This window comes from Esox lucius, chromosome 13 (assembly GCF_011004845.1).
Source record: "Esox lucius isolate fEsoLuc1 chromosome 13, fEsoLuc1.pri, whole genome shotgun sequence".
In the NCBI taxonomy this organism is placed as follows: domain Eukaryota; kingdom Metazoa; phylum Chordata; class Actinopteri; order Esociformes; family Esocidae; genus Esox; species Esox lucius.
Window position 1 is genome coordinate 14469559 of NC_047581.1, and position 26722 is coordinate 14496280.

The following is a 26722-nucleotide window of genomic DNA, read 5'->3' on the forward strand; positions in this document are numbered from 1 at the left end:
TAACTATAGGTGGGTCCAGTAGGCTACGCCAAGTTGGTTAAGTAACGCATGTCAGGCTTTCCAACATTACACGGTGTGGTTACACGATAACGTGGGCCACTGTAAATTATCTGCGCTCAGCCCACGCTTAATGCCGTGACACTAAGTAAATTGGAGTAGAGTACTGTTGACATGGTATGAATCAACAAAATGTTACCATATTTTCAAGTGACTTCAGAGTCAACCATATGGCAAAGAGGAGGAGTTTGCCCGTCAATCTGCGTTCTGAGTAAGGACATGGTCAATATTTTCGAACGATACCGTACTTAAGAGAGTGGACTGAAAACTAAATCATGGCCCGATCTAAAGCAAGAATATACACGTGTATAGCGTTAACTCTGCTGAGCACGATTGGGATAATTATCGTATGCACTAGATTCATCCGGCAAGACTGTCCCAAAGGGCTCTTTAAAAGCGCAGCGGTTGCCGCAGATTCCGAAACGTGCTCAAAGGTCGGACGGTAAGTTTTTGTAAATTTTCTCTTAGGTACAGAGGCTTAACGTGGTCTGGACGAAAGGATCTTACATTGTACAGGTGGTATAACTGGTACCTATTCATCCTTTTCGATAAGCTGTTGTTATAATTATCACAAAATAAAAAACAAAAGAAGCGCCTTATGCAACATCCGCAAAGAGCGCACAATTTAGACTCAATCAAACGTTGGAGTGGACCTGACAAGAAATTAAAAGATAGTAAGTGCAAGCTTTCGTCACTGGCGAAACAAGAACTTGGTCAGAATTTGCCTTGTGTCCATTAGATATGTAGGTAAGTAATCAGTGATTTTTGGGTTATTCATATGAAAAAAATGCAGAAGCCTATCTTGCCTAAACAAGTCTGATGAAAATAATGGCCTATCCTTTAACCCTTTATAAGTACTGCTGAGTAGTCTACTAGATAAGTACCCAGTTGTTTAGCCAAGCTCACTTAAACACATTGAGTCGAGTTGCAGACTAATGAGCGGTTTTATAAAGGAAAAACGATTAATTGAACCACACAGAAACTAAAGGTGAAGTCAGAGTTCCCGTTTGCCTGCACCAGTCCATTAGACAGTTATCAAGCTTAGTAGACATCACATCTCCGGCTATGCAAATACATTTTTGTATCTATATGTAGGCCTGTTGTCTGACCTTTAAGAAATTGTTTTGTATTGTGAGCTCAGCTGTATGTCCAGAAAGTATCTACAAAGGGTTTTGAAGCTATCATGTGATGTCAATTATAGTCAAATGGTACTTATTGCACAATTCACTTAAGACCAACTTGTGTTGTGTAAATCCCTATCCAGTGACATCTTGCAGAGAGGAGGATCTGCAGTAGATGGAGCCATTGCTGCGTTACTTTGCACCTCAGTTGTCAACCCACAGAGTATGGGCATTGGTGGGGGCTCCATATTCACGGTCATGGACAGTAGTGGTAAGGACACATTACTCCCAAATACCACAGTCATCAACATTTTGAAATCACAGATGTGAAGAAATACTTTATGTACATTTTTATATTACAGGCAAGGTTAAAATAATAAATTCAAGAGAGTCTGTCCCTCAAGAGTTTAATCCAGATCTACTGAGTAGATGTACACAGATCAACCAAGATGTGACAGGTATGTTATTTGCAAAGAAAGTAAATAACCTTGACTGGTTTCTGTAGTTGCCAAACATGTCCTCCCCTGTGGAGTGTAAGCTGTTTTTCTAGTTCCTCAAGCTTTTCTTTCCTTTAATCCCGGGCAGTCTGATTTTACTGATTAAGGCAGTCTTGCGACAAAAACACTGATGGTTTATAGGCAAGGATTTTCATTCCTTGGTACAAAGTCCTGGTTCTTCTCTCAATGCAAGAAGCAGATGGTTTTACAGCTTCCTTTTGACTTCTCAATTTTTCTGTAAAATGTTATTATAAATACACTAAACGTATTTGGCTTTGTTTTAATCAAATTTATATATTTTATTTTTGGAAAATGTCCATAATCTTCATTTGCACTCACATAAGGGAGAACCTCAGCATAAGATTATAGGTATTACAATACTAATGAAATTAAATGGCTTTACAAATACTTAATGGATATCAGCACATGCAGTACTAAGACAATGTTTAATCCATTAAAATGTTGTGTTCAGACGCTTAACATACCTGTTTGTGCGTATGAAAACAGAAAAATGCAATCCAAGCTATAACCAGTGAATTGATAGCAATATCTCTGAAAAGGCCAGGGAATAGTGTGAATAAAGTCAGCTTTTACCCTCCCTCGTACCTGGTTCCAGGCAGCCAATGGATTGGTGTCCCTGGAGAGATCCGTGGATATGAGCAGGCCCACAGGCTTTTTGGGAAACTTCCTTGGGCCAGCCTCTTCAATCCCACCATCAAGTTGGCCAGAGAGGGTATCCCTGTACCTGAGATCCTGAGTCGCTTTTTCCAAGTGTTAAACAAGAGTGAGACCCTACCTATACGGTAATAATCACCCTGACCTTAAAGACTCACCGTCAGATTAGGAATCACCCTGACCATAAAGACCCACCGTCAGAGTAGGAATCACCCCGACCTTTAACACCCACCGTCAGAGTAGGAATCACCCTGACCTTAAAGACCCACCGTCAGAGTAGGAATCACCCTGACCTTAAAGACCCACTGTCAGAGTAGGAATCACCCTGACCATAAAGACCCACCGTCAGAGTAGGAATCACCCTGACCATAAAGACCCACCGTCAGAGTAGGAATCACCCTGACCTTAAACACCCACTGTCAGAGTAGGAATCGCCCTGACCTTAAAGACCCACCGTCAGAGTAGGAATCGCCCTGACCTTAAAGACCCACCGTCAGAGTAGGAATCACCCTGACCATAAAGACCCACCGTCAGAGTAGGAATCACCCTGACCTTAAACACCCACTGTCAGAGTAGGAATCGCCCTGACCTTAAAGACCCACCGTCAGAGTAGGAATCGCCCTGACCTTAAAGACCCACCGTCAGAGTAATAATCGAAGACCCCACATTCCAATGCTAACTTTTTTTCTTACTGCCCTGTTGGCCCAGACTGATTTTTACTGTCCCAAACTGAATAAAAAAACAAACACAATACAATTGTATTGTACGGAAATATTGTATATTGATAGATACAACAGTTTTGCATAGCTAATACAAGCAATAGGCTCTGTGCACAAGCGTATAGACGAACTTCCGCTTTAGCCAGATGTTGGCATATCATTTTCCGGTTTACTTAAGGCGATCACCTGCGTCGCCCAAAATTTCAGTTTTTAGTAGATGTCTTCAAGACCTGCCTAAAATAAGCATTAGTGATGTCTGTCGAATTGTTGATGCCTGGTCCCCTGCTCCAACAAGCAAGCGGAACAAGGGATTCAAACTCTACGTATCGAGTTATCTGCACAACTACGAGGGTAAGTAGTTTACTGTGGTGGGCCAGCCGGCTATCGGCTAAGCTAGTTTGCGACGTGTTCCTTTTTAGTGTAGTATTAGGCAGGACAATAGAACACATACATATTCACCCTAGCCTCAAAAACAACAAAAGAACGCTGGCTGAGCTGGAACGCTAGCGCGTCCCCATAGCAAGTGAATTGAAACGAACCTTCGTTCAGCCTCTTCTAACCTGAGTGAAGCTTAAAATTCCATAGCCTCAAAAAAGCACCAAAACAGGTCTCCTCTTTTATTTTACTACTGTAACCTTATTTCACAACGAAACTGAAAAATAACAACTGGCATAGGAAGTAAACATCTGGTCCTATATGTTATTAATTGCGCTTAAACCTGCGTTACGTGGAAGTATATAAAAAAATCGCCTTTTCTGACTATTTCTAGTCTAGCGTTTGAAGTCATTGAATGGCGCAAGCCATATTTTATAAAAAATAGGACATTCTCCTGATTAAAATGATGCCCCACTTGTACCTTGAAACTTAAATGAGTCATGTACATTATATTTCTTTTTTTTCCATACAACAGCATCACTCATCTTGTTGTGAGTTTAGGTGTTTACTAATGCGGATGAGTATTAGTAAGTAAACCGGAAACTGCAATACCGACTTCTAGACAAAAGCGGAAGTTGCTCACTACGCTGGTGCACAGTCTATTGGTGTTTACACAAATATGTAAACAGCATTTATTTTTAATAAATGCTATAAAAATATTACTGTAAATATAATTATCATCTTTTCATGAACATACTTACATTTGATGTGACATAAAAGCTTGATAATAAAGTGGAGTTAAAATATATGTATGTAATTATAAATATGGTGAAATACACATTCAATCCAACAGGTGGGGCTTTCCCACCAGATGGTTCACAGCAAGGCCGTAATTACAATATAAATTGGGGGGACACATCCCTCCCCAATATTCAGATAAGCTCAAAATGTCCCCCCCAATATACTGATATATTAGTAATAAAATAAAAATGCGCTATGCTACGACAGGCAACCATCCACCGCCGTCCAAAAATCATCATTAGCAAATGTAAACATAATCATAACTAAACTTAACAAATTGCCGTTATTATTACTACCGGTTCTAGTTTTGCGGTTTACTGCAGTTTTGCGTGTGGTTTGTCCAAGAGTTGTTGCCGTACCCCAGCAGAATTTGTCGGTCGATTACAATCTATGACGAACACTGTACTCTCTTTTTACTTTCAAATGTATTAAATAGTGGAAAACTAAAATGTATTATGAGTGCTACATATATCTTGCTGTTGATTGTTATAGTTTTAACATCAACATATCATTTTGTGCTGGAACTGTGGAAATAAATAATAGTTTACTAAAAAGCGTCAGTAATTGCATGGAGAAAAAACAAATGTTTTTGGTGAAAACAGGCCAATTTGCGAGTGCTAATCAATCAACCATCACAATGGTGCTCAATGTGCGTATTCAACTAACTTAAATGTCTTACGTTAAAGATTTTGTTAGAAATGTCAGAAAGGCCACATGAAGTCTGAGTAAAGTGTCAATCATTTATGTTGCGCTGCATGTGTTATTTGTGCAGACAGTATCATTTTCATTGATTGCATATTAGTGTAGTATACTGTATAGCTGTATTTGCTTATGACCAATAGCATTATTAGTTTGTTCGATTAAAGTGCAAGCAGTTTTATTTGTCAGCTTTCACTCACAGTGAGTGTCATCATGAACAAGAGGAAGGGTGGTAGTGATATTCTTCAGTCTTTTGGGCAGCCTCAGAAAAGAAAAGTTGAGAGCAGTGAGAAAATGAGTACCTGTCAGATGAACTGCGGTGAAGTTAGTTTTAGATTGGACATTCGACTCTTCAAATCTCAATAGCTCTTTAACGAAGTATTCATGTAATCCAATGTTGATCTCATTGTGATTACAAAAGTGTATACACTGTTGCACAGCCCTTATTTACCCATATTTTAACTGCGCATTAAGTTAATGAGCCACGGAGAACTAATGGCTGTGTATCGGATCCGAAATCGAAAAGGAAGCGATCTCAGGGCCGGTGCTGGTTGTGTGAGCGTACAAGAGGCTAGTCAATGTTTGTTTATAAAAAAATCATTGTCATTCAGATCAGAAATGGTAATCCATTCCTGAACATCATGGCAAGAAACTTGTACTGATATTTCTTTCATGTTCATGTTGGTTGCCATGTTGGTTTTGTTCCAACAACATCTTAATTAATGTTGGCACAGGTACCACTAAGGTTAGGTTTAGGCACAGGTGTCTCTGAGGTTAGGGTTAGGTCAGAGGGTGGGGGGCAGGGGACTATTCTGTCTTTGGACTGGGGTAACCAACTACTGGTCAGTTGTAATGATGGTCCTGGAGAAATATGAATTATGATGTTTTAGGAACTATACCAAAACGGTGATATCAGATTGTGTAAATATTGATGGTTAAGAGTCTTATAAATATGTTAAACATTTGAATGTTTTTATGGGGGACACCCCCAGACCCCCGCCTGATTTGGTCCCCCCCAATGTTGACTCCATGGCTATGGTCTTGGTTCACAGGCTTCCTGTGTCACTGCTAGTAAGCTCGTAGGCCGGCATAGTTAACCTGACACTTACTGTCGACAAGCCAAGTCTGTATGGTTTCTTTATCCGTATTCACAGACTGTGTCATGGACGTAGTCCATGAATAGTTTCTCCCTCTTCACAATATGATAGGCAGTTTAGTGTTTCAATTTGGCTACACGCCACCTCATTCATTCAGAGCAGGCAGACGTTTATTGGTGCAGCCACAGGGTTGTCAGCAGGCCGTTTGGCTGCAATACACGTCACATGCTGCAGGGACTTAAGAGCATATTTTTGGTAGTTGTTCATTCCCTTTTAAAATTACCCTGCCTTATCAGGTTTTGTCTAGAACGCACAACATGTACAGGAGTATGTATCTCTTGCGGTTATTGTTTAAGACCCATGGAAACTGTTCTTTCCACAAAAACAAAAATAATCACATTTGCTTTGCCTCATACGATGCCATGTTTAGGTCTCACTCTAGAATGCACTGTGGAATGTGATTGGTCAAAACGGATGAGCCATTGAATATTATTGGTCAAAAAGACGACACCGGTACTGTACCACACCGAAAAGCGGTACAGACAGATTTTAATGTGAGAAGAAGCAAAAATGTAAGCGGGATGAGTGACAAGGATGACAAGCAAATGTTTAAATACAATACTATGAATTTAAATGGGGAAAATGAGCACCATACCGGCCAGTGACTGTCTTTGTGTACTGGCCCAACCTCATGTTTTACTGGCCCTGGGCCAGAGGGCCATCGTTAATGTTGAACCTTGGACCCACCGTCAGAGTAGGAATCACCCTGAACTTAAAGACCCACTGTCAGAGTATTAATCACCCTGACCTTAAAGACCCACCGTCAGAGTATTAATCACCCTGACCTTAAAGACCCACCGTCAGAGTATTAATCACCCTGACCTTAAAGACCCACCGTCAGAGTAATAATCTCCCTGACCTTAAAGACCCACTGTCAGAGTAATAATCAGCATTATGGTTAGAACCGCAATGATTTTAAATAACTGACTGAATTCAACTTATGACGCTCAGTGAAGATTGAGATACTTTTTCACACAACTGTACATCCACATACTCTAAGTACAACCCCTGGAAAGTTGTTTGGACACAATGATATTTGAGCTAAATTCCAAACACCGTAATTGATCAAGGTAACCCAAATGAACAAATCACACAAAGAATAAACATTTTCTTCTGTGGAAAAATGAAGTACACCTTAACCAGTAAATAAAATACACTGCTATAAAAAAATTTGGGGAACACTTAAATCACATGGTCTCAATGAACAAAATACACTGCTCAAAAACATTAAGGGAACATTTTATCATCCCAGTATAACACTATTCAGGGATATCAATTTGTCCAGTTAGGAAGCATAAGCGATTGTGAATCAATGTCACCTGTTTTGGTGCAAATTAAAGTGACAACCGGTGCACTGGAGAGGCAACAGCAAGACAACCCCCAAAAAGTGAATGGTTTTGCAGGTGGTGGCCACAGACAATTGCTCTTTCCTTATCCTACCTGACTGATTCTTCTCTAGTTTTGCGTTTTGCTAGTGTCCTTGTCACTACTGTTAGCATGAGGTGGTACCAGCAGCCCATTCAGGTTGCACAGGTAGTCCAGCTCCTCCAGAATGGCACATCCATATGTGCAGTTGCAAGAAGGTTTGGTGTGTCACCCAGTACAATCTCAAGAGCATGGACGAGATACCAGGAGACGGGTTGTTGACATGATGAGAGCTGGACAGAGCCGTAGAAGGGCATCGACCCAGCAGCAGGACTGGTATGTGCTCCTTTGTGCAAGAAGGATCAGGAGGAGCCCTGCCAGAGCCCTACAAAATGACCTCAAAGCAAGATATTGGTGTGCATGTATCAGGCCCCATTGTCAGAAACGGACTCCATGAGTGTGGCATGAAGGCCCGATGTCCTCTAGTAGGACCTGTGCACATAGCCCAGTATGTGCATTTCGATTGGCATTTGCCAAAGAACGCCAGAATTGGCAGGTCCACCATTGGTGCCCCGTTCTCTTCACATATGAGAGCAGGTTCACACTGAGCACATGTGACAGACGTGAAATATGCCGTGGTGAACGTTATGCTGCCTGCATCATCCAGCATGACCGGTTTGGCGGTGGGTCAGTGATGGTCTGGGGAGGCATAAACCTGGAGGGTCACACAGACCTCAACATGCTAGCCAACGGTACCCTGACTGCTGTCAGGATGAAATCCTCAGACCACACGCTGGTGCAGTGGACACTGGTTTCCTCCTGGTGCAGGACAATGCCTGGCCTCATGTGGCCAGAGTGTGTAGGCAGTTCCTGGATGACGAAGGCACTGATGCCATTGACTGGCCGTCACATTCCTCAGACCTGAATCCAATTGAGAACCTCTGGGACCTTATGTATCGGTGCATCCGACGCCACCAAGTAGCGCCACAGACTGTCCAGGTGCTCGCTGATGCCCTGATCCAGGTCTGGGAGGCGATCCCCCAGGACACCATCCGCCATCTCATCAGGAGCATTCCCAGATGTTGTCAGGTGTGCATACAGGCATGTGGGGGCCATACTCACTACTGAATCACATTATGAGTTGGAACAGCCTGTGATTTCAATTGTTTACATAGATTTTCGGTGTGAGTTTGAATCCAGCCCTCAATCAGTTTGTGATTTTGGTTTCCATTGACTGTTACGTGATTTTGATCTTGAATATATTTTGTTTATTCAGACCCAGTGTGTCATTTTTTGGAGCAGTGTACTTACCAGGGGGTGTGCTTACTGTGTAACGTAACATGGATAATGTAAAATAAAAATATTTCAACAGAGCAAATGTGAAGCCATGATTCTGTCATTGCATTTCAAGAAAATAACATTTGCATCTTCCAGTAAGTTGTTTCTAGGTAAAGATGGAAAACTGCTGAAGGTTGGAGATGTTATGAAGTTTGAGAAGTTAGCTGACACATTGGAGATCATTGCAAACCACGGGGCTGATGCTTTTTACACTGGAAAGGTAGCAGAGGATTTAATCAACGACATTAAAGAAGCAGGTACAAAACTTAGTTATGAGAAGTTCCATTACTGATATTGAGGCAGTACTGCACAGCTAAGATGTCTCATTACATGGAAATCGTTCATGTCACTGGAATCTCTTACGCATTCACACTGATCACATTAATTTACCTGTGGTATGTATAGGTATTTTGGATAGCTAATTAGCTGATCAATATATGTACATACAAATGTTTTTACATGTATTTTAGGTGGAAAACTCAACATGAAGGACCTGGAATCATTTAAAGTGAAAGTGACTGATGCATGGACCATTCCTCTAGGAGAGTACCAGATGCACTTTCCACCACCTCCATCAGGAGGTCCCATCCTCGCTTTCATTCTTAACATCATGAAAGGTTGGAATTGATTAACACTCATTTGTTTTATTTTGTTACACCATATAAACTCCCTACTTTAATTTATGTAATTTCCTGCTCTTTTATAGAGAATGTATTGTAATTCATTGTTTGCTTATTCATTTTTGGGTTAATTGACATTGAATATGAGAATATGAAGATTAAAAGCATCCTGGAGTCCAGAAAAAATGTGCTTCATTATTTTCCTAATGTTTGTCTATAGAATATTCCCTTAACTCAGCTTCTCTGATGGGGGAGCAAAAGACTCTCACCTATCAACGCTACATTGAGGCTTGTAAGTTTTCGAACGGACTAAGAAAATACATCCGTGATCCACATTTCAACTCAGAAGCAGTAAGTGCCTTAAAACTCAAGGTGTAAAGGAAATCACATTTCTGCATTGTTCATGAGGGTGAGGGTGATTCCAAGATCTTTATTATCCAAGTGTTGCTGGATACTGGGTACACTGTCGAAAAAAAGGATTTGATTACATTTTACATGTACAGTTAAAAGACAGGCATCTGTGATAGGATTGTGCGTTTGCTCAACATTTGGGGATATAACATTTGGGGATATACACTACCAGTACATCTCAAATGTATTTACCCTCTGTATACTTTTTCACATTTTATGTAACAAAAACATAACAAAAATGATTTAATTTGTGGTTTTGCCACTGATCCACACAAAAAAGTCCATAATGTCCAAGTGAGAAATGAAATGTGCAAATTGTTCTAAATGATATATGCAAGACAGAAATGATTGATTCAATACTATGAGATCCACCTAGAGGCACTGCAGTCAGGTGAAACCGAAAGCTCCTCACATGGATTTCTTTTCTTACACATTTGGGCAGTTATGATATGGATATCTAATCTAACACTGTTGGCAGATAAAGTTAACCTAATTTAAGAAATAATACTGAAAGATAATTTATTAATCAAACATCTACAGACATGCAGTTTCAAAATGTGAACCAATTAAGTACACCCCAGGCTTCAATAACTGGTGTTTCCCCTCTCATTTTAATAACTTGTAGCTGTTTATTTTACTTGTTTACCAGTCTCTTACATTGACTCTCTTGTACCTGTCTACCCGTCTCTTACATTGACTCTCTTGTACCTGTATACCAGTCTCTTGCATTGACTTTCTTGTACTCATTATCTCAATTATCTCAAAAGATGAAGCAATGGTCAAGGAGGCTAACACAAAGTGTAGTCTCCGAGTCCTTTTCAGCCAACAAGGATCATTATTATGGAGGGTGAACACTCAGCAATTATTGCCGCCAGCTTATTTGTTCTCTTAAATTGTTATGCGTCCCAGTTCAGTTTTGACAGTTTGGAGGGATCACGAAATGCAAAAACCCATATAGCCATCAAATCCCTCATATAGTCACACTTATGTGCAAATCAACTTGTAAAGTTAATGAAGTCATACACTCGTTTATGTCTGTGGACCTCTAGTGATGTTATCTGAAATTGCAGTGTGGAACGTGTAGAACTGTTAATCTCCCTAGAATTTGTGCCCTTTGCTTCCACGGTTACTCCCAAGTATTGTTTTGTTGTTTGAGGGCCAGTTTTGAAAGGCATTGCCAGAGGCCTGCAGCCAGCACTGAGACTGAGCTAAAGCTTTATTAAGCGTTGTCCATTATGCTTGGCTGTCATAAGCCAGGATCAGCAAAGGATTAATATACAGTGCCCTCTGTATTTTTAGGGACATTGTAGCATTTCTTCCTTGTTTTGGATCTATAGTCCAATTTTGGATGTGAAATAAAATACTATGGCCATTCTTAATACATGTAGCCCAAAATTGGAATGGATGATATCATTTTTTATTTTATTGAATGACTCTCTAAATATGTAGGTTTGTTATAATATTTGTAATTATTGTAATTATTTCAATTTAGACTTTTACGAATTCAAAAGCCACCAGTGGCCCATTTCAGTGAATTTAGATTGGTTTAATTGTGTTCTCAAGTCTGGTAATGTGATGTTAACATGCCTGTCTTGCCTGTTAGAAAGGTGACTTGAGGAAGTTCAGGGAGTTCATAAAGTATACTGTTGCTATTCTAACTATTGCATAAGCTGTCACTACAACCCTGATCAATGTCCATTTACTTCTTCTTCCAGGGAGCTCTTAAGGTTATTGAACAGCAGTTTGCTGATCACTTCAGGGCCATGATCAGCAGTGATAAGACCCATGATGCTCAGTACTACAACATCACTCCATACCTGGACACCATGGGCACCACACACGTGTCTGTTCTGGCTGAGGATGGATCTGCCGTCACTGTTACCAGCACTATCAATCACATGTAAGTGATACAAATGTTATTCACTGTGAGAATGCCTTCCAATCAATACCCATCATTGCTATTTATAAGCATGTGACATTTACAATAAACCTAATGATTTTGTCAAATCTCTTTCTCACACAGGTTTGGATCAAGAGTTTTCTCCCCTAAAACAGGTGTCATCCTTAACAATGAGTTGTCCGATTTCTGTGGGAAAGCAGAACACATTGTTACAGGTAATTTCACGAAATATATTGTGTTTGTATCGGGGCTTTTGAAATTAAATGACACAACACTTTCAGTTATTACAAGTGGTATAGTTTTAATAAAATGCAATGTTCTGGTCAGAGACCTCCTTCGGGCATAAATAAATGTTACCAAGGTCTCTGACTGGGATGTTGCATTTTATGAAAACACTTGCAACCAGTGACAGTGTACAAGAGTGTACGTTTTACATCCTTCTCTACTATACACCTGCCCAAAGGTTAATTCAGGTGTACGTACAGATCTTCTGTTGTCACAGTGAGACATTTTACTTTGGTAGCCTGTTCATGGGTTGGTTTCTGGTTGGACTTGCAGGTGAGCAGCCTCCCTCCTCCATGTCTCCCATTGTCCTGCGGTCCAAGTACAAGACTTTGGTAATGGGTGCATCGGGTGGCAGTATGATTACTACAGGGATCGCTTTGGTGAGTGACCAATGTAACAACATCATTGAACAATAGCACATAGTTTTAGACTTTTCATACTGGTCCCCATGAGAATTGAACCCAAAAACCGTGCAATACCAATGAGCTCACTGGGACCCAGACCTGTTTACTCCACTGTATGCTCTAAATGCTTTTACCCCCCAACACCGCCACCTTAACTGTTACTTTAAGTCCACATGTAATATTTTCATTGGCCCTCATGGTGCTCATGGTCTGCCTCTCCCAGACCCTTGTGAATCACCTATGGTTTGGGAAGAGTCTGGAGGACGCCATCTCTGCGCCTGTTGTGTATGTGGATCCTAAGAACATACTGAAGTTTGAACCTAACTTTGACCAGGTAACAGCCCACACCATGGACACTCAATAAAAACAAGTCTTAAAAAATGCTTATGAAGAATACTGTTTCTTCATTCTGAGGAGACTGTATTCATAGCTTTTACACTCATTGTTTTCCTATTTTGTGTTCATACTTCTGCGGAAACTAAAATTGTATATATGAAAATACCGAACAGGCCTTTGTTTATGGCTCACATCTGTGAAAGTAATGAAAACATCATAGGGCTTTCTGTTAGAGAGATCTTGGTTGTGTCTGCTCTTTGTTCTGTACTTTTATAGCCCATCTGTCTTGAAAGGATAATTTACAACGGTCATGTAGTGTCCTGAGGAAGGAGGAAACCCCTGGGATATCTCTCCTATATAACAAGTGTCAGGACATAATTTAACAACCAGTGTGTTGCGTACGATACTGTAACCATAGTTTCCTCCAATTGGTGTATTAATAAAGGTTCAATTTGAGTATTCGGACAGTCTTTCTTCGTTTGTGGTAATTTACACGACACGTCAGTGTGTCTGTACTGATCTTTTCTTCCTCTTCCCGAAGACCGTGGTGAAGGATCTGAAGGCTCTAGGACACAGAGTGGAAGTTCCATTGTACTTTTACAACGTGGTCAACGCTGTGGAGAAGGACAACAGTTGCATACGGGCCGTTTCCGATGCCAGAAAGATGGGCAAGGCGGCTGGGTATTAATCTGCCAAATGCTTGGTCACTGACAATGGATATGGACAGTCTTCCAACGTTCAACATAGAGTAATATAGCAACAACAGGGCTCTGATAATGCCGAAAACATATGAGAGTACAGGCAGGATGTTTCTCGTCCCAACTTAGCAATCCTACCAGTGTCTGTATTTAAAATATTTATGCCATGCTTACCCATTTTCAATGATGTGCTTTTAAAAGCTTTATTACAAAATGTGTGTTTATTTTACCTATGTTTTTTGAGTTACTGACATTTTCATATATTTAGTGGCCACTAGTTACCTTGTGAAAAAATGCACTGACTCTTTTATAAATACCAATGGTGGCATATTGGCATATCAGTTTTTTATGGGACTTGTGTTATCAGTTTTTTATGGGACTTGTGTTAGCTGGTATATATCATGATATAAATGACTGAGAAATGTTGAAGTAAATACTAAACTACTTAATATCAAGTGTCACATTATGAGAGCGTCCTAGTGTTGAAGCCCCACCAGAACAGAACCTCTTGCCTGACTGGAGATGCAAAGGGAAGAGCTGCTCTGGATAAGGAAGTGAATCATTGCAGCTACAATGCTCTTTTTTGGGATCAATGTTTATTAAAAAATTGTTTTTATGTTGTTCTGTGTGCTTGAAGGGTGCTGTTGAGATTAAATAGGTTCAATACTATACTCAATGCAATATACTGTAACAGAATTGTTTTGAATAAATGTCTTTATATGATTATCATTGAAAGTTAAAAACCAATTGATGGCATTGCTTGAAGATTAAAGATGCAGTCCAAACCTTATCATTTCTGCCAGTAGTTGTGGAAGTGGTGCTCATCACCCAAAATCGTTCCCAGTGTTTTTGTGTACCATGTTTTTTTTCTCTGTCACTGCCTGTACAATGAAAGGAAATCTACATAATGTGAAGGTACACAGGATATTCCTAGAATCCTATAGGGTGTTGGTCTGAACTAGATATAACATGTCATTTTCAACCCGGAGGTATGACATTCACACTGTGTGGTGACCTTATGAGAGCCACCTAGTGGAAATGCCACATTAACATTTGTTGCAACAGGAACAAACGACCCGGGAGCAGAGCACCATGGACCGGACCTTGTGATTGAATCATAGCCCCTGCTTCACCCCAGTGGATGACGGGAGTAAAAAAAATAAAAAGATCTTACCGATGACGGGTTGTAATTATGCAGATGAGCCCCTCCCCTGACAACATGCTCGTACATACACATGAGTACTCAAAACCAAAACCCTAGATGCCACCCATATTTCTCAACTCTTAGGTTTTACTGCTCTGTATTTTACTGCCACTTCTACACATCTTCCCATTGTTTGTGACAACTGAATTATGCAAACTAAGGGGCTTATTGACAACAAGAGAGAATATTTTCAGACCCATTTTACATCTGGTTAAAGTTGGGTTTTTATGTCTGAAATAAGTCCTGTTTTTCTTATGAGGCAAGAAAGCGCCTGGTGTGTGCTGCCTTTCTGCCTGTATTATATTACGGTGATCTCTTGTACATGCATGCCTATATGTACTCGTTACGTATGTTCGATACAAAATACCATGGGGCTTTGAGGTTTGTTACAAACTCTAAATCTCTCACCCGTCTCTGTTCCCTATATGCATGAGTGGGCTGGCCATCACTAGCTCTACACAGATTAACTTACAAGGCCATTCTTAGGAAGCTTCCAGTTATGCCCTTACATTGTCCAGCAGACAAATGATAAATATTGCTTGCGCTCTCAAAACTGCATTTTGTTGATGGTAGGACCCATACCGAAGTAGGAAAAAAAGCATTCCAGTACTGTGCACCTTCCACCTGGAATGAGCTACAAAAGACTAAATAATGTAATTATATAGTGACAACTGTTTTGAAGAGAATAATAATGAACCAGAAAAAACAGAAGGGTTTCACCAGTGAACTGCTGAAACCTTAACTAGGACCATTACGGTGGTCATTTACATTTCACTTAGTGATTTTATGTACTGTAACTTGTGTGCTGCTAGTTTTGGCCAGGTCCCTCTTTGAAATTAGGTTTTTAATCTCAATGTGGCTAACCTGGGTAAATAAAGGTTAAATAAAAGAAAGAATAAAACACAATCTTTGTTGGAGTAATCATTTCCATAGTAGTTGAATTTACGCAGGCATGTTAGAGATATCAATCGCACAGAAACTTGAAAGGGTAACTTGAGGGAAAATGCCCACCTTAAGGGAAATCTATATTTTCAGACTCAAAAACCCAGGGAGGCGTTTAAACCCCAAGCCACCCTACGCTTTGCAAATCTCCAGGTGGCTCGATCAAAAATGTGACGCGTGTTAGCCTCTGTACTATCGTTAACTGCAAGTTTACACAACAAAATAATCTATCTTCTCAAGTCTTCTTTGATGTCTTCTTTGATGTCTTGCAGCCCTAAATGATTAAGCCCTAAAATAGGTCAATCTAGTTTTTTATTCAGTTTCGTAATGTAATGTATGCCCTAACCCCACAAACCTAGATGATGTTGGCCAATTACACCCCTGGTCTAAACTATGAGCAGGATTCAAACTTTGGTCTCGCAATACCACAGCTAACTATGAGGCAGTGACTTTAACCCTGGTCTTTCAGATGGCCCTCATTGAAACCAATTTCCACTTTGTATACATTTGTTGCTTTGAACCAACATCAGATATTCAATATTATCTCCACAGGGCAGCACCTCCTACTGGTTAGTTTATCTCTAATGCCGGGCTGCCCAATGCTGGTCCAGTAGGAGCGAATTATGTTTGTTTTTGTAGTTAAAAACACTCACATGATGTCCCAGGTCTTGCATTAGTTTCTGATTAATTGTCAATAAATCAATGTCCCTACATACATGTCCCAACTAAATATACAATTATTTCTGCTATTCACAATTTTTCCCTTAAGACAGTTGCAGCTAATTTTAGCCATAGGTAGACATAGTAATGCACACATGCCTAGTAATGCACACACAATGTAACATTAGCCAGTGCCAGCCAATCATTTGATGTTTTTTAGTGTTTTGTCTAGATATTTACTTAGCTCACTTTTATTGGAAAACATGATTTCACATATATTGTATTTTGGGCGACTATATGCCTATTATAGAACATTATTTGTTTTGGTACCTATATGAGTCTGTGGCGCAGAGTAAAAGGAGAGGATGAAAATGAGAAATGTTTCAGCCCTTCAGGAATGAGACTGGACAGCCCTGCTCTAATGTAAGAATATGTATTTAACTTTAAAATGATTAACACATTTAGAGGTTACATTACAATGATTGTTGTCTCATGTAAAAAAAAAAGACCCTGTAGGGGTTCTTCAAATTGAAACTGTGGGGGATCCCCTATAAGTTCTTTGAAGTAACCTTTTGTGGTTCATCAACTCCATTTATAAGTAATACTAAATTGTATTGTAATAGTATCTGTAATTATTATAATGTGATGATTATTATTAACAATAATTTTAGGAACTTTAAGGATCTTAGAAGAACTCCTGTTGAATCCCTAACCTTTAGCGTGTACATTCCTGCCTTAAGAAAGTATTCATCCTTTAGAACTTTTCTATTCTGGTGTACCTCAGAGTTAAATGTATTTAAAGGAATAGCAGCTGGCAATATATTTGGGTTAAATAAGCCTTACCTTGGGTTATGTATTATTGTTTGCCAACAAATGTATTCTAATGGACCTATTAGGGGATATTCTAAATTATCTCACCCTGACATTTAGATCTCTCTTCAGAGGTCATCATAATGATTAAAATAAGTCAGTAAAAATGCCATTTTTAAGGGGCCATTTGTAAGATTTATAGTGTACTAGCATAAATGACCAGGATACATCTGCAGGGAATATTATGTTGTTTCCAATATTTGTTCATACAAAAAAGTGCCTGAGATGTACCTCACTTAAAGTTTCTTGTTGATCTGTCAATTTTACAATTTCATTTAATATCCCCTCCAACCTAAACCTGCACATTTTCCATGTGGACTAGCTAATACAATTTTGTTTTGTTTGGTAAGAGTAGGGGAGGAGAGATGTCATGTCATTGTTTTAAATGAGGCACAGTGATAAAACAGTAAGTTGTTATCGAAATACAGAATATTTTGTATTTTGTATTTGTATATTTGTATTGTCATGCTCTTAAAAATGCATTGATACCATTTAGGTGACAACTAAAACGAAAATCTTTTTTTTTCAATTTGAATATATTTTTGCTTAATATGTGTTGCATGGGTGTCAAAATCATTCCACAATGTACCTACTGTAAGCTCATTTTAGTTTATTTGCTTTCAACTCATGTACAATTAAGTCCTATAAAATCAGTTAAGGGGAATGCTAACTAGTAAGTGCCATTCATTTTCAACCAGGTACAGGTAGGGGCCAAAACATGCAAACACTTACATGCAGGCCCTCAATGTTACCCTCATTAATGAACACCTCAAACAAATGTTACCCACATTTATGAACACCTCAACCAAATGTTACCCACATTAATGAACACCTCAACCAAATGTTACCCACATTAATGAACACCTCAACCAAATGTTACCCTCTTTAATGAACACCTCAACCAAATGTTACCGACATTAATGAACACCTCAACCAAATGTTACCCACATTAATGAACACCTCAACCAAATGTTACCCACATTAATGAACACCTCAACCAAATGTTACCCACATTAATGAACACCTCAACCAAATGTTACCCTCTTTAATGAACACCTCAACCAAATGTTACCCTCTTTAATGAACACCTCAACCAAATGTTACCCACATTTGCAAGTTGAAATGACGTGCTGTGTCCAGTGCATTGTGATCTGTATGTTGATTTTACAACAAATGTACCTCCAAGCAATTTTTTTTAACAATGACACACACACACACTCTCCCATTAAAAAACAACAAACTTAAACACTTTGATCTTTTCTTTTTTAAGCATATACATTCAGGTCATTGTACATAATGTCAGTGAAAAGGGGAGCATTTGTTGCTAGTAGTATTTCGCTAGTCTATTAGTGTGCTCATGTTCACAGTGAAATATCTACGGTAATTGCTTGGACAAAGGACACAACACCAAACAATAATACAAACAGTTACAACAATAACCAGACATTATAAAACTGTAATCAGACATCATACAACAACAATCAGACATTATACAACAGTAATTAGACAATATACAAAAGAAATCAGACATTATACAACCGTTATCAGACATTATACAGCAGCAAACATATAGTAAACACCCTCACACATATTCAATGAGATGACTCAACCATATTCATTCCATTTATTCAATTATTGTTATTCAATACATTAACTCTGTACTCCAGGACTTTGGGTTGAAAATTAAACTGACGTTAACAAGAAGACTGCCAGCTTTAATTTGAGGATTTTTACATATCGGGTGAACATTTAAAACAAAATGTATTTAGGGAACCAAAATAATTTGGACAAATTCACATAACCTTTAGCTACTTTTTATGAGTCTAGATAGTCTTGGCAGCTAATGAAATAACTGCTAGCTTGTCAATCTAGCTTTGTATTTGGTTTGGAATTCCCACTGTCATAGGCTATCCTGCCTGTGATATACAATATAACTATAACTGTTACACTGTATATCACAGGCCGCGAACAAACAGTTTGTATATTGTTCCTAGACCAAGTGGTGCAGGACAGAAAGATTACTAAGTAGCTAATCTGCTACTTCATAGTTGTATATCTTATCTGTCTAGAAGAAATATGGCCAACCTACCGTCACTTTTTTATAGGTTGATATCAACGTGTGTAATTTCTTTGGGATGGGTAGGGCTTTTTTTTCTTTTGTGCTAGACTACTATACACTTACCGGATGTGTTTTTGGCTTCTAAAGGGACATATTTAGGGGTACTACACAACATGTGGACCCAAATGCACAAGACAAAATCATCGGCTAATGCAGATTCTACTGAGTGTAAATATGCAGACAATAAAATACTTGTGAAGTTTGTGAAGTTCTACATTTCAAATAAAATCTTTCCACCAATGCCCTTTGATAGATAATTCATGTTTTCCTGCTTTTGTGCGGTGGGAATCGTATAAATGACTCCTTTAGTCATTTTGTCCCATAGCAATGACAATATCAGCCTTGTTATTCTACAACCTTGTTGGATGCATTTGCTGTTTCTTTGTGTATCAGATTATATTGTGACCAAATGAATGGTAAATCATGCATTATCATGCATTGGTTGAGATGGTCCACCCGTCTGGCTTGCTGCCTACATTGCGCTTGTGTTGCAGCAATATTCCTGTCAAATAACACATACACATTTTTATTCTGATTTACAATAAAAGTGGCTCCATAATAGCAAAACCTTATTTACCATGGATTTCAAATAGCCACAGCCTTATCTGAAACTTCAGCAAAATGAAAAATCCATCCAACAACAGGGTCACAACTTGATTTAGTTATTGTGTGCTAGGAATCTTAATACTACTTTAATTCCCATGAATGAATACATCCAAACACATTTGGTTCCCTAAAATGGAGGAACTATTGTACACAAAGTTTTGTTATTTACACTTCATTCATCCCAATATGGATGAAAATACCCTAAAATTAAAGAAAATAGTCCTCATGGTCATTGTATCATTTCAACATGCCATCCAAATACTTAAAAACAGTTATGCAGCAAGGAGAGTTTGAAATGCATACGAAGTCAATACATTTCATACATATCTTATTGTAAATTGAGGCATGGAGCATAGCTGCAATTGGCAACTTCAACTATTACATTATATTCCAAAGAAATACCTCTATCCAGCACTGTACTCAGCCCATCTTGCGGATTATCAGTCCTGGCAATAGCCTACAACTGACACGTAACAGTCCAAACAAACACATAAGCACATATAAATGTTAATAACGACAATGATATGTGATTCCATTTGGGGTACCCTTACAACAAAGAGATGAATGGGACCACCCCTGGGGGTTGGCTGTACTTCCATTCATCCCACATGTATCATAAAATGTAATGGATATGATAATGACTAAAATAGCAAAATGGAGCGGTGAATCTCTGAGTTTTAGCAACTGAAAACAATCGGTGAAAACAACACTCTATTGTTGAGTCCTACCTGTTGTCTTCTAAGATGGCTTTGTTCACCAGCAGTGCACTAAAATAACCTGTGGAAATACAACAGAGCTATGTTTTGTGTCATCATTTACATCTACGTGGGTATTCACAAGTGGACATTTCGAAAGGGGGGGAAAAAGCAAAAAGTCTTGACTTAGCAGTTTTGCCTGTGTCACGTGACGGGTCGTCGGCTGTATAGTCTGTTGAACTTGTTTCATAGCCTTTGTTGAGAGATTAACAGAGAACACACAATGTGGAGCTAGGCCCTGCCTGCCAGGGATAGTCTCAGTGACAGTCCTGGTAGAGAACCCGGTTGGGACCTACTGCTTCCAAACCAACAGCAGCTCCATAAGACCACCAGCGTTATGCTGCTCCTCCATCAAGCCGTCTAATCTCAAATCCTTGGGATTGGCTCCATAGCTGCTACTTTAAGAGGGCGAGAGAGAATACCTTTTCCGAAATTCTTCCAGCCTCCCTCCAATGAAACCGCACCTTGTTCCCAGGAGCACCATCCGCCAACACAGTAAGTCCCAAACAATTGTCTCGTGTGGGTTAACACATAGATGGTGAGAGAGATCACTTGGTGGCTGTGCTGGAACTAGGGTCTCGGAATGTGTGGCGCTGAACATCCCGTGTGCCACAAGAGGTGACTGGGCTCATGATGTGAGAGGGCAGCGGGGAGGTAGGGCCTGGGAGCTGGCTGTGAGGAGGCCTTTGAAACACAGCAGTGTCAGTCCAGGAGGTCACCTCATCACCTCTCACAGTAGTGCAGGGTAAAGTCCTTTGAAAGCCTCTTCCCCCCTACTCCCCACGGCTCCAGCTCATCCTCATCCTCCTCCCCCTCCTCCTCCCCTGCCTCTTCCTCCTCGTAGTGGCTGGGCTCCTCGATTGAGGTTTCCATGTGGTAGCTGTAGGGCTGCCCCTCCGTGTACTCGTAGATGGTGGGCAGGCTGCTCTTCAGGCTGCAGCGACGTCGTAAGGCCACCAGCAGAGGTTGGGGCATGGTGAAGATGTCCAGGTTATTGCCCAGGTCAATCCAAGCCAGGCTGGAGAATTTCTTGGGATCCTTCAGGATCTCAGTCAGGTCTTTGACTATGGCGAAGGTGAGCCGGTTGCCGTTGAGGGCCAGGGTGTTGAGTTTTTTCAAAGAGCCGAGGAAGGGTAGCAGGACACGGAGGTTCTCGTCCTGGAGCTCAGTGAAGCTGATGTCCACAGCGACCACGGCATCCCCACTGTTCTGGAGGTAGAAGGCCACATGGCGGACATCTCGACTGGAGAGAGGGATGCCAGACAAGTCGACCGTGTCGGTGGATACTTTTCTCTGCAGGGTTGTCTTCAGACTGTAAAGGGGGAAAGGTATTGGTTATTGATATTCTTAGTCATGACTGTCCAGTGAAGGTATCTAAGTGCTTAGGGAACAGGCATGAGGGAAAGAGAGGGGCTGAGTGCTGAGATTTTGATCTATATTTTATTATCTATGGGTTAACAGGGAACATGGACCTTGTGTCATATTGTGTTTCCTGTGTTGTATAAGTGAGGGGTCTGGGCCAGCTTGGAGCGGAAAACTGGCAGATTCTCCAGCATGAGGATTAAGCAGAGTACACAGTGAAGGGCCAAAACATCCGAAACATCCACCTCCTCGGACAGTGAAACACCCACCTCCACATTCAGACAGTGAAATACCCACCTCCACATTCAGACAGTGAAATACCCACCTCCACATTCAGACAGGGAAATACCCACCTCCACATTCAGACAGGGAAATACCCACCTCCACATTCAGACAGGGAAATACCCACCTCCACATTCAGACAGGGAAATACCCACCTCCACATTCAGACAGTGAAATACCCACCTCCACATTCAGACAGTGAAATACCCACCTCCACATTCAGACAGTGAAATACCCACCTCCACATTCAGACAGTGAAATACCCACCTCCTCATTCAGACAGTGAAATACCCACCTCCACATTCAGACAGTGAAATACCCACCTCCACATTCAGACAGTGAAATACCCACCTCCACATTCAGACAGTGAAATACCCCCCTCCACATTCAGACAGTGAAATACCCACCTCCACACTCAGACAGTGAAATACCCACCTCCACATTCAGACAGTGAAATACCCACCTCCTCACTCAGACAGTGAAATACCCACCTCCACATTCAGACAGTGAAATACCCACCTCCTCACTCAGACAGTGAAATACCCACCTCCACATTCAGACAGTGAAATACCCACCTCCTCACTCAGACAGTGAAATACCCACCTCCACATTCAGACAGTGAAATACCCACCTCCACATTCAGACAGTGAAACACCCACCTCCTCACTCAGACAGTGAAATACCCACCTCCACATTCAGACAGTGAAATACCCACCTCCTCACTCAGACAGTGAAATACCCACCTCCACATTCAGACAGTGAAATACCCACCTCCTCACTCAGACAGTGAAATACCCACCTCCACATTCAGACAGTGAAATACCCACCTCCACATTCAGACAGTGAAATACCCACCTCCTCACTCAGACAGTGAAATACCCACCTCCACATTCAGACAGTGAAATACCCACCTCCACATTCAGACAGTGAAATACCCACCTCCACATTCAGACAGTGAAATACCCACCTCCACATTCAGACAGTGAAACACCCACCTCCTCACTCAGACAGTGAAATACCCACCTCCACATTCAGACAGTGAAATACCCACCTCCACATTCAGACAGTGAAATACCCACCTCCACATTCAGACAGTGAAATACCCACCTCCACATTCAGACAGTGAAACACCCACCTCCTCACTCAGACAGTGAAATACCCACCTCCACATTCAGACAGTGAAATACCCACCTCCACATTCAGACAGTGAAATACCCACCTCCATATTCAGACAGTGAAATACCCACCTCCACATTCAGACAGTGAAACACCCACCTCCACATTCAGACAGTGAAACACCCACCTCCACATTCAGACAGTGAAACACCCACCTGCACATTCAGACAGTGAAATACCCACCTCCACATTCAGACAGTGAAATACCCACCTCCACACTCAGACAGTGAAATACCCACCTCCACATTCAGACAGTGAAACACCCACCTCCACATTCAGACAGTGAAACACCCACCTCCTCACTCAGACAGTGAAATACCCACCTCCACATTCAGACAGTGAAATACCCACCTCCACACTCAGACAGTGAAATACCCACCTCCACATTCAGACAGTGAAATACCCACCTCCACATTCAGACAGTGAAACACCCACCTCCACATTCAGACAGTGAAAGCATGATTTCATTTTTACAGTAATTTGCTATGGACAAAATCACCTGCTAAACTCCGTAAATGTAAAATACAAAACATTTCTAAATTAATTGTGGCAGCAGGAAATTGTTGTAGACATATCTGATTGATAAACATCCTTAATATTTAATATACTTGTCGGCCATCAAAGATCAAACGTGGAATCAACTCATTTTACTGGCAATCAAACATTTTTATTTTGTTTTGTTGTTCAGTGGACATAAGTACTAAAGTACTCTTTAAATAGCAGGTGTGTGTTCCATCTGACAGGAGACATTTGAATTACCGAAATTCTGTAATTTAATACATTTTCCATGTGACTGATCATTTGTTTTTCTTCTTATGGATAGATATCTGTTTCACAACACACTACTTATCAGTTGCAAATCCTCATGCCCTTTGAAAAAAGACATTTGTTTCATGTTATGGTGAGATGTTCAATAAGGTTATTGCACTTTGATGTTGCTCAAATGCTGACTTTCAGGAGTTGGGCTATTTATGCAGTGAATCATTCTGAGCAGTAAGGAAAACAGAAAAGGGAAACAGTCATTGATCTGAATTGATATGAACTTGTTACATTTGTATATTACCTTGCAAAAACCTTTGACTATGTCCATTCAGTGCTTTACCAGTTACGTTTCTGTCTTAGTTTGGATTTAATATACAGTATCTCACAAAAGTGAGTACACCCCTCACATTTTTGCTAATATTTGATTATATCTTTTCATGTGACAACACTGAAGAAATGACACTATGCTACAATGTAAAGTAGTGAGTCCACAGATTGTATAACAGTGTACATTTGCTGTCCCCTCAAAATAACTCAACACAGTCATTAATGTCTAAACCACTGGCAACAAAAGTGAGTACACCCCTAAGTGAAAATGTCCAAATTGGGCCCAATTAGTCATTTTCCCTCCCCGGTGTCATGTGACTCGTTAGTGTTACAAGGTCTCAGGTGTGAATGGGGAGCAGGGGTGTTAAATTTGGTGTCATCGCTCGCACACTCCCTCATACTGGTAACTGGAAGTTCAACATGGCACCTCATGGCTAATAACTCTCTGAGGATCTGAATAAAAGAATAGTTGCTTTACATAAAGATAGCCTAGACTATAAGAAGATTGCCAAGACCCTGAAACTGAGCTGCAGCATGGTGGCCAAGACCATACAGCGGTTTAACAGGACAGGTTCCACTCAGAATAGGCCTCGCCATGGTTGACCAAAGAAGTTGAGTGCACATGCTCAGCGTCATATCCAGAGGTTGTCTTTGGGAAATAGACGTATGAGTGCTGCCAGCATTGCTGCAGAGGTTGAAGGGGTGGGGGGTCAGTCTGTCAGTGCTCAGACCATACGCTGCACACTGCATCAAATTGGTCTGCATGGCTGTTGTCCCAGAAGAAAGCCTCTTCTAAAGACGATGCACAAGAAAGCCCACAAACAGTTTGCTGAAGACAAGCAGACTAAAGACATGGATTACTGGAACCACGTCCTGTGGTCTGATGAGACCAAGATATACTTATTTGGTTCAGATGGTGTGGCAGCAACCAGGTGAGGAGTACAAAGACAAGTGTGTCTTGTCTACAGTCAAGCATGGTGGTGGGAGTGTCATGGTCTGGGGCTGCATGGGTGCTGCCGGCACTGGGGAGCTACAGTTCATTGAGGGAGCCATGAATGCCAACATGTACTGTGACATACTGAAGCAGAGCATGATCCCCTCCCTTCGGAGACTGGGCCGCAGGGCAGTATTCCAACATGATAACGACCCCAAACACACCCCCAAGACGACTATTGCCTTGCTAAAGAAGCGGATGGTAAAGGTGATGGACTGGCCAAGCATGCCTCCAGACCTAAACCCTATTGAGCATCTGTGGGGCATCCTCAAACAGAAGGTGGAGGAGTGCAAGGTCTCTAACGTCCACCAGCTCTGTGATGTCGTCATTCCAGTGGCAACCTGTGAAGCTCTGGTGCCCAAGAGGGTTAAGGCAGTGTTGGAAAAGAATGGTGGCTAAACAAAATATTGACACTTTGGGCCCAACTTGGACATTTTCTTTTGTTGCCAGCAGTTTAGACATTAATGGCTGTGTGTTATTTTGAGGGGTCAGCAAATGTACACTGTTATAGAAGCTGTACACTCACTACTTTACATTGTAGCAAAGTGTCATTTCTTCAGTGTTATCACATGAAAATATATAATCAAATATTTTAAAAAATGTGAGGGGTGAACTCACTTTTGTGAGATATTGTGTGTGTATATATATAAATCTTATGTAGAGATTCGTATTTACTTACACCAGGACTGATGTAGATTTTCTATATAGTATTTTATAGACTACCTGGGGGATACCAGGCATCACAGTAGTCTGAGTTGGACTTTTGTAATATCAAGCTGTCTTGGTCCAAATCTTGACTTGGCCGCTGGCTGACATGGCTGGTAGCTATGTGGGGTGATGCATATTCACCAAGCATTGCTTTGGGTTTGGGATATCATGGTCAGTCTCCTCGTCTCATGCACTGATACGAGTTACTTCCTGGTCAGACATCCAGTGAGGAAAGAATGGCTTGACGCAGATGCCTAGGAAGAAGACATGCCGTGAACTTCCAGGCCCTTTCTATGTAAAGTGGGAATACTTGGAAAGTGATTTTCTAAACTGAAATCACGCTGAGCTGATTTCTTGGTTATTGTATACTGTTTTAGGTCCAGTAACAAGATTGATCGGTGAGGAAACAGGGCAAATATGAATCACCAGCAGCTGCCAGATGAGGGATCACTGTGCCATAATTATTGACATGGTTGGACAGGTTCATCATAATAACG

The 26722-nt window shown here is 40.7% G+C and overlaps 2 protein-coding genes across 8 annotated transcripts in view; one reads left to right on the plus strand and one right to left on the minus strand.

The window, feature by feature from the left end:
- Positions 1-16: 16 nt before the first annotated feature.
- ggt5a (gamma-glutamyltransferase 5a) lies at positions 17-14248 on the plus strand. 2 transcript variants are annotated; one of them, XM_010895108.4, is made up of 12 exons: positions 17-499; positions 1322-1449; positions 1541-1636; positions 2292-2478; positions 8901-9061; positions 9275-9421; positions 9645-9775; positions 11551-11735; positions 11859-11950; positions 12294-12400; positions 12648-12758; positions 13302-14248. In XM_010895108.4, the coding sequence occupies exons 1-12, from the start codon at positions 333-335 to the stop codon at positions 13446-13448; spliced, it is 1659 nt and encodes a 552-aa protein (XP_010893410.2). In that variant the 5' UTR covers positions 17-332; the 3' UTR covers positions 13449-14248. The 2 variants fall into 2 exon arrangements, with proteins under 2 accessions (XP_010893410.2, XP_010893411.2); XM_010895109.3 differs by lacking the exon at positions 17-499 and adding an exon at positions 687-804.
- Positions 14249-17753: 3505 nt separating this feature from the next.
- Positions 17754-26722, minus strand: part of lrrc75ba (leucine rich repeat containing 75Ba) — a 40072-nt gene continuing 31103 nt past the window's right edge. For 3 of the 6 annotated variants that reach the window (XM_020052255.3, XM_010895107.4, XM_013136651.4), the window contains one exon: positions 17754-21926. In XM_020052255.3, the coding sequence (XP_019907814.1) occupies positions 21338-21926 (589 nt within the window). In that variant the 3' untranslated portion in view covers positions 17754-21337. The remainder of the gene's footprint in view (positions 21927-26722) is intronic. The other 3 variants (XR_002197614.3, XR_002197612.3, XR_002197613.3) reach the window with 3 other exon arrangements.

Excerpts from the sequence above, each read along its gene's own strand:
- ggt5a (XM_010895108.4), top strand. The coding sequence starts at position 333 with ATGGCCCGATCTAAAGCAAGAATATACACGTGTATAGCGTTAACTCTG. Across the intron at positions 500-1,321 it reads ACGTGCTCAAAGGTCGGACG|TGACATCTTGCAGAGAGGAG; the intron begins GTAAGTTTTTGT and ends ATCCCTATCCAG. Across the intron at positions 12,401-12,647 it reads TTACTACAGGGATCGCTTTG|ACCCTTGTGAATCACCTATG; the intron begins GTGAGTGACCAA and ends TGCCTCTCCCAG.